General features: G+C 46.6%; 1 protein-coding gene across 1 annotated transcript; it reads right to left on the reverse strand.

Annotated features, from left to right (window-relative positions):
* Positions 1–133: 133 nt before the first annotated feature.
* efhc1 (EF-hand domain (C-terminal) containing 1) lies at positions 134–8,143 on the reverse strand (the record flags this gene model as incomplete). Its single annotated transcript, XM_079753339.1, has 10 exons — positions 134–186; positions 1,237–1,404; positions 1,608–1,821; positions 2,337–2,477; positions 3,105–3,331; positions 4,610–4,802; positions 5,799–5,948; positions 6,179–6,466; positions 6,990–7,211; positions 8,081–8,143. 10 exons carry the CDS (start codon positions 8,141–8,143, stop codon positions 134–136), a joined length of 1,719 nt encoding a protein of 572 aa, XP_079609465.1.

The following is an 8,143-nucleotide window of genomic DNA, read 5'->3' on the forward strand; positions in this document are numbered from 1 at the left end:
AGGAGATAGCCGATCACCAAACCAACCACAGCAGTGATGAAGATATGGTTTTATTATACTCTAGTGTTGTGAAGGTACAGCCTGCAGCAGTTGGACATCAGGCCAGCTACTAACACTGCAGGGCCAGCGGACGTCAAGCAGCCGGTTCTTGGCCCTGTGAATAGGGCTCTACAACTGCTTGGTCTCCTGAGAGAGAGAAAAATACTTTGATAAGTTATTTTTATGGGTATTATTCATCTAAGGTCCTTGATAGATTAAGAATTTGTATTGCTTAACCCTCCTATTATGTTAGGGGTCAATTTGACCCGATTCAATTTGAACAGTCACTATAAACATGGTTAACATACTTTTTTCAGCTAGATTTATTATGACTTTTCCTAACTCTATGGGGTAAACATGGCAAACACGAAATTAACTAAAAGTCCTGTACACATTTTTTACACATCGGTGTTGTTGGGGTCATTCTGACACCTAGCACTATTATTCTATAAAACCCTAATTTCTATCTCGTTTTTGTTGTGTTGGATGATACTGAGGGCACCTACAGGTTCATTTCTGTGTGTGTGTGTGTGTGTGTGTGTGTCTGTGCGTTTCCATCTGTGTGTGTGTGTGTGTGAGGAGAAAACAGTTCTGACGAGATCTCTGATCATTCAAGAAGCAATGATAGAGGCAGGACATATTTCCCAGGAGAACTCAGTACTCTCATAGGAACTCTGATAATTCTCGCAGCATTGGGGTTGGGGCGTACATATAACTGCGAGAACTCTGATAATTCTTGCAGTATGTGGGATGGGGAAAACAAATTTCCCGTGAGAACTTTGATAATTCAGGCAACATTTCTCTTTGCATTTGTGCCTCAACTAAACATTTTGAAAATGACCACCAGAAAGAGAAATATTTGTTGCCACTGAGGTTCTGTCACAGATTTTTAAGGGTGTCCTCCTGATGAGGGTTAGGGCTAACCCTAACCCTAACCCTAACCCTAACCCTATGAATGAAGCCAGTGAGATAGCACATTCTGACCCTCCTGTGGTTTCTCACATTTATACCCCCTTGTTATATCTCAACCACCAAGTCCAAAAATGGAAAGCTGCTAATTCCCAGTTACAAGACAGGGTAGAGTGACTGCAGCTAATGTCATCTAAATGGTTCCAGGCCCCACCAGACATGCTAGCAGCAGTCATATACAAGACGATCTGCATTTGAACCATATTATATTTTACTATGTATAAATACCACCATGTTCCTCCTCTGGTGGGTTGGTGCCAGTCCCCTGATCTGGATGCACCCCCAGCCTGTTCCTTAAGGACTCCAGCGTTTGGCTGGGGATCTGGTCGGCCTCTGACTCCAGGTACTTGAGCACGTAGTGGTCAGCGTCGGTAAGCACAAAGCGATGGCCGAAAACTGAAGCCGAGGAGGAAATGGTGAACAAAACAGGGTCACATACATCCATCAGGTCAAGATCAGGTGGGTTATCCAAATCATATAACGGACATTCAATCTACATTTAGTTGATCAAGTACTGCTTGGGCATGTGGGGTAAAGCTTCCTCTCCAGAGCAAGTCCACAGGCCACTAGAGGGCGATGATTATGGGGACGGCCCTCACCAACTACTGTGGCTCCGATGGCGAGGTCAGCAGGCGAGTAGAACAGGGGTTTGTCCGCCTCAAAACCTGGCTTGGGGACGCGCGTCTTCTCCAGGAACTTGCCCGCCATGATCCCTGAGTTCCTGGTGGGCTTCTCAAAAATGCTGATCATGTTGCTAGCCAGGAAGTAGGAGAGGATGAAGTGACGGCCCTCGTCGTGGGGGTTGTTGGAGTCCTGAGAGTGTGGGGAAAAGGGGGGGAAGTGGTAGAATAGTTAAGTAATAATTAAGAAAAATTGTTAAAGATCCCATATCATACTTTTTTAGGGTTAATAATTGCATTTGGGGGTACTACTAGAATAGGGTTACATGACTTTATGTTAAAAATACCCCTTATTATTCTCACACTGTTCATTTCTGCAAAACCAATATCAGTGTCTTTCCAAAACGTCCAAATGTCACACTGTTACGGAAGTAAAGTTTGAGCGCAAATTAGGAAAAATTCTCGGTGGGCGTGAATACTCCCCCTGGCTCTGACTTCGATTTTTTTTATATTAGCAGACATAAAACATGTTTACATACGTCATATAACAGTCTAAAGCAAAGGGAAAAGTAGAAAAACATCACCCCTTTAAAGGATTATGAAGTAAAACACTAAATAGAAATAAAGGGGCCTGGCTTAAACCATCTTCACTTGAACAGAAGTAGAAACATCATGTAAAGACGTCCAGCTTCCGTTAAATACACTGACCAGCCTAGCGATGTATCGTAGCACTTTGTGGTCGTTCTCCAGCATCTTTATCAGGTCCTTCTTGGGGGGCTGAGGGATCAGGTGCAGACAGTTCTGGAGAGAGTCCTCCAGAGAACCAAAGCCATTGTATGGAGGAACCTCCTGGAGGAGAGGAGCGGAGAGGAGAGGAGAGGAGAGAAGAGGGGAGAAGAGGAGAGGAGATGAGAGGGGATGGGAGAATAGGGGAGATGAGAGGGAGTAGAGGAGGGGAGAGGAGAGAGGAGAGGAGAGAGATTAGAGTAGAGGAGAGGAGAGAAGAGAGAGGAGAGGAAAGGAGAGGATATGTGAGGAGAGGGAGAGGAGAGGGGAGGTACAGAGGAGAGCAGTGGAGAGGAGGGGAGAGGGAGGAGAGGAGAGGGAGGAGAGGAGGGGAGAGGAGAGGAGACGAGACGAGAGGAGAGGGAGGAGAGGAGAGGAGAGGAGAGGAGAGGGGAGGAGAGAAGAGTCCATCAAATCTTTGAAGATAAACAAGTTCAACCATCTTCAATGAATTAGTTGCTCGGGTCCCAAAGTCATTCATAAATAAGCTCTTCAATTTGAGAGAAAAGCACTACAATTAAGAATTAAAAAATGAAAAAATATTGAAGTTGCACTTGAAAAATGTATTCAATTTCCCATACCTCGCATGAATTACTATCTTCTTTAGCAGGGTATTATTGACCAGGTTCACATTTCAAGACAAACTGTGCACATGAAACACATCCACAGCGAAAAGCATATCCTTCTTACCCTCTCGGTGTCCCACGGCACCTCCTCCGCCCTGGGCAGCTCCACGCGTTTTGTCTCCACCTCTGGGTGGTTACTCTGGAAGTAGCTCCTGGTGAAACTGTCGCAGTCGTACAGCCGCAGGGTGCGGCCCATCAGCCTCATGGTCTCGCCCACCCTGAAGTCCCTGGGAGAGTAGTACTCCTGCACCTCCTGGGGGGAGACTTCCAGAACACAGCGAGGGAAGGGCTCTAGGAGGGGGGAGACAAGGGGAGTAAAGATGGCCATTCTGACTGTGGTATCTTTACATTTAATTGTTTATCATATTTGAATGGTAATGTATCATCAAAAATTAGAGGTCTGAAATATCAGCGAGAAAGGAAAGCCAGTTTGAGCGACCCTCAGTTACCACAGTTTAGAATGGTCTTTTTAAGTCATAATCAGGATGTCTGTCAATATTATGTCAAATGACCAATAATCTCTTAATATCGCCTAGCCTGAACCTGTGTGTGTAGAAGTGACCCCTCAATGAGGGTGCTGCATCTGATCGGTTAACTCAATCAGCCGGAATGAATCTGCGGTACTATGATGAGAGTTACAGAAAGAGTGCAGCTCCATGCATGAAAGCAATCAGTCAAAAGTATGGCTGTTGTGTTGATTTATTAACATGTTGTGATATACAGCTACATCATTCTGAAATTAGATTATACCCTGAGCACAATCACAATATAAGGTTTAAAATGTGTTCTCCATGTTTCCAGCACCATGGCTATCTGCCTAGCGCTGCTGATGTCTTTGGAAGCTAACCAGGGCTAGCCTGGTCAGTCCTTAGATTGGAGACCAGATGGCACTGGTAGGAGGGTGCTCCTCCCTCTGGCCTGTAAAGTATCCCCCAATGCCTCAGGACTGAGACTCTGTCCCGAGGCACCGTCTTTAGGATGAGACGTTAAACTGAGTCCTTACTCGCTGTGGTCGTTTAATGTCCATGCCAGTGTTCTCAACTGTAGGGGTACTAACCCGATGTCTTGTCCCAATTCCCACTTTAATCTAGTTCCAACATGGCCACTTAAGGGCCCCCTCGTCTTTCATTGTGTGTATTTGGTACATGGTATTGTACATGGTAAGATTCCTCACCGCTCCACTGGGTTAGGTGTTCTGGCGCACACTGGCTGCCGTATATCACTGGGTGCACCCTTCACATGTGGATAAATGTGATATTTGCATATTACCCAACTGTACAGTAACAGTAGTGGATTGTTTACTACGATAATTGCTAACATTAACATTCAAACACAACTTTTTTGTTGTTGTTTAGGACATCTATAACATAATACCATAACACACCTCCTGGTATGGTTGATCTATCGTTTCCTTCTTGATCTTCTATGGTAGTGATATATTTTAATAAGCGCTGTGTATAGCTATGCTTGCCATCCACTCATTGCAACTCCACTGATATGTGCAAACTAAATACACTAAACGGCCTGCTTACCGTTTGAGATGCCTACATAGAGCCAACCACCACTCACCGCTGTCTTCTCTGATGGTCTTGGGCAGCCTCTGCCTGCGCATCAACACGGGGAAGGGGTCCCGCCCGCTGTTGGCCTGGTGGACCTCCCGGATCTCCACCGTGTCGTCCACCATGTAGTACTGGATGTTCACCGGCCGTGTCTCCTTGTATATGGTGTCCTTGTCGTCCCAGAGGGCAAAGAACCGCAGCACCTTGGAGATGGAGCACAATTAGGGAAAGGGAACCAATCAGGGATGAGGATCATGGACGAGGAATGAGGATCAGGGATGGGGATGGAAAATCAGGGAAGGAGGATCAGGGATGGGCACCAATGACCAGGAACGAGGAGCAGGGATGGGAACGAGGATCGGGGATGAGGAGTGAGGATCAGGGTGGGATAAGGATCAGGGATGAGGATCAGGGATGGGGAACAAGGATCAGGGAACGAGGATCAGGGATGGGGAACGAGGATCAGGGATGGGGAACAAGGATCGGGGATGAGGAGTGAGGATCAGGGATGAGGATCAGGCATGGGGAACGAGCATCAGGGATGGAGAGCAATGACCAGGAACGAGGATCAGGAATGGGGAACGAGGATCAGGGATGGGGAACGAGGATCAGGGATGGGGAACGAGGGTCAGGGATGAGGATCAGGGATGAGGAACGAGGATCAGAGATGAGGATCAGGGATGGGGAATGAGCATCAGGGATGGCGAGCGATGACCAGGAATGAGGATCAGGGATGGGAAACGAAGATCAGGGATGGGAAACGAGGATCAGGGATGGGGAACGAGGATCAGGGATGAGGATCAGGGATGAGGAACGAGGATCAGAGATGAGGATCAGGGATGGGGAATGAGCATCAGGGATGGGGAGCGATGACCAGGAATGAGGATCAGGGATGGGGAGCGAAGATCAGGGATGGGAAACGAGGATCAGGGATGAGGAACGAGGATCAGGGATGGGGAACAAGGATCAGGAATGGGGATCGAGGATCAGGAATGGGGAGCGAGGATCAGAGATGAAGAGTGAGAATCAGGGAGTGAGATAGGGGAGAGTTATCATCTCAGGGTAGATAAGATAGCCGACGGTTGGTCGGTCAGTGACAAATCTAGAGTTGTACGTCCACGAAAGAAAGGAACTACAGTGGTGTAGGCAAGCAGTAGGGTAATTTGGAGACAGCTGTTGACTGTGGAAGCTGGGGTTACCTTGCGGTCCATAGTGAGGAACTGCTTTTGGTGGTCGAAGTTGGAGGGCGAGACATAGGAGCGTTGCGGTGGGGCGCGGTGGGAGGTGTAGGGGTCGACGGGCATGGGTTCGGGGTCGTTCACCAAGATGCCTTCACTCTCCAGGAACTCCTGTGGATTAATGACCCGCATCAGAACCGAGAAAATCATGTTTCCATCCCATCACTGACTATATACGCATTTACCCCATGTTGGTTATAAATTAGACCGATAGACAGATAAACAGATGGAGCGGTGAGATAGACAGTGAGAGCGAAAGAGAGACGGACAATTTGAGACAGAAAACCAGAAACAGACAGACATCTAAAGGCAGATGAATCCTGGATGTTGAGAGGCTTTACCCGCGTGAAGGAGTCACAGTTGGTGATGCGGTAGAGCACGCCGTACACCTCCAGATCCAGGGCCAGGTTGAGGTCCTTCCAGTGGTACGGGACGCTGCGATCCTTCCTGGGCAGCTGCTGCCGTTTGATCAGCTTGCCCTGCGGCAGGCCAGAGTTCTCCACCAGCGGCTCCATCACGCACATGCTGTCATCCTCCAGGTAGTAGAAGAGCACCACCGGCCGCACACGGTACTCCTCGTCCGGGGAGTGGAGCACGCGCTGCTGGAAGTAACCATGGAAACGCAGCACCTGCGGCGATGTAGAGGTGCCGAGGGGAGGGACATGAGGGAGTGTGTTATGAAGTAGTAGGATAAGGCAGTGGTTGGAGAGTCTGCCTCCCATCGAGTCCCAATCGAGTTTCTGCAGTCTAACCGTTGGCCTCTTGAGCAAGACGCCTGACCTCTACCGGGCTCTTAGCGATGTGATGTATCTGACGTGACTGTGAGTGGCTGTGGATGAAATAGTAAATAAACTGCATTCACATTGTTTAGCCTGTGGCCACTCCAATGAGAGATTCATGTCCCACAAATCTGAGACTCATGCAACATATCATAGTGAGTGATTTAAATTATCAAGGCAGCCCCCAGCTTATCAGGGGTTTGCTCAAGGACACCTCAGTACCCTTTTGAACCAGCAACCGTCAAGTCTACTGTGTGCCTCCCTGGGTCACCTAGAAAACCCACAAGCCTTGAGATCCTCACTTGTTTGTCAAAATGTTGTAAAGAAGGAGCAGAGGTGAACGGACATAAGAGTGTTTTGTGTGTAGGGGTACCTTCTTATCCAGGGCTACGTGGGCCGGGATGAACGGCACCACGGGGGCGCGGCTGGATAGCTCTTTGAAGAGGGCTAAGGTCTCACTAGACAGCTCATTGGTGTAGTTGTAGGCAAGCTCTTCCGATTTGAGGGGATCTTGACCAATGCCGTGCGTGGGAGGGCGGGGCAGCGCGAAGCCGTTGTTATAGGCCAGTGTCTGGGTCCGGTGAAAGGCAGACTTCTACTCACAAAGATATAACATAGAGTTGTGGATTTGACAACATTTTTAACATTTTGTAAACATTACAAATAATTTTTAAAAAACATTATAATAAATAATAAATAATAAATATTCAGAGTAAACCAGATGATTTGAACTAATAGGGGCTAATGCATAACATTAGCCTCTTTTTATTAGTTCAAATTAGTTCAGGTTTGGGAACCTTTTCAGTTGACAGAGCCATAAAAAATTAATTAGGTTACTTTAAATTGTTCTGAGAATAGAATAAGAATGTTCATAATTATAGTTTAGTTCTCATCAAAAATGGTTTTTTTTTCTAACCCTTTTTGAGGAGATGAATTAATTGCAAATAGTCATGACCATTTAGGCTGGAAGAATGATACTTGTCATATCCTACTCTGATCGTAGATTATGGCCTTTAGGTGACTAGATGATGCATTGATAGCTGTGTGACTTTGTCCAATAAACATAGCAGTTTACATATCAGATTTTTTCCCTGTTAAATTAACATAAATACTACATCTATTTAGTTGGTCGGCCAATATGCAATCACTGAAAGTAACACATGCTCTAGTAAGTAGGCCTATAAGACACCTGGCCCTATGAAGACACATGGACCCCTGACCTACATGATCAAGACACATGGGCTGTATCCTCTATCACAATATCCTCCAAAATATGATATATATTTAAAATATTATGTTGCCTATTTCTCAAATATAATATAATATAATAATATTAAATGAATCCAAGTCAAATAAATAAATGAAAGCAGTTAGTTTGTCCTTATGTTAAAGTGTGAGAGCCTCTGGTCGGAACAGGCTAGTCTTCTCCCTGACCAACTGACTGCTGAAACACGTCGTGTTTACCGTCATGTCCCGGAATGAGTTCCCCGGCAAGAACGGCAATCCATGACGAGCGTTGATGGACAT

Source organism: Pollachius pollachius, assembly GCF_949987615.1.
Source record: "Pollachius pollachius genome assembly, chromosome: 16".
Classification (NCBI taxonomy): domain Eukaryota; kingdom Metazoa; phylum Chordata; class Actinopteri; order Gadiformes; family Gadidae; genus Pollachius; species Pollachius pollachius.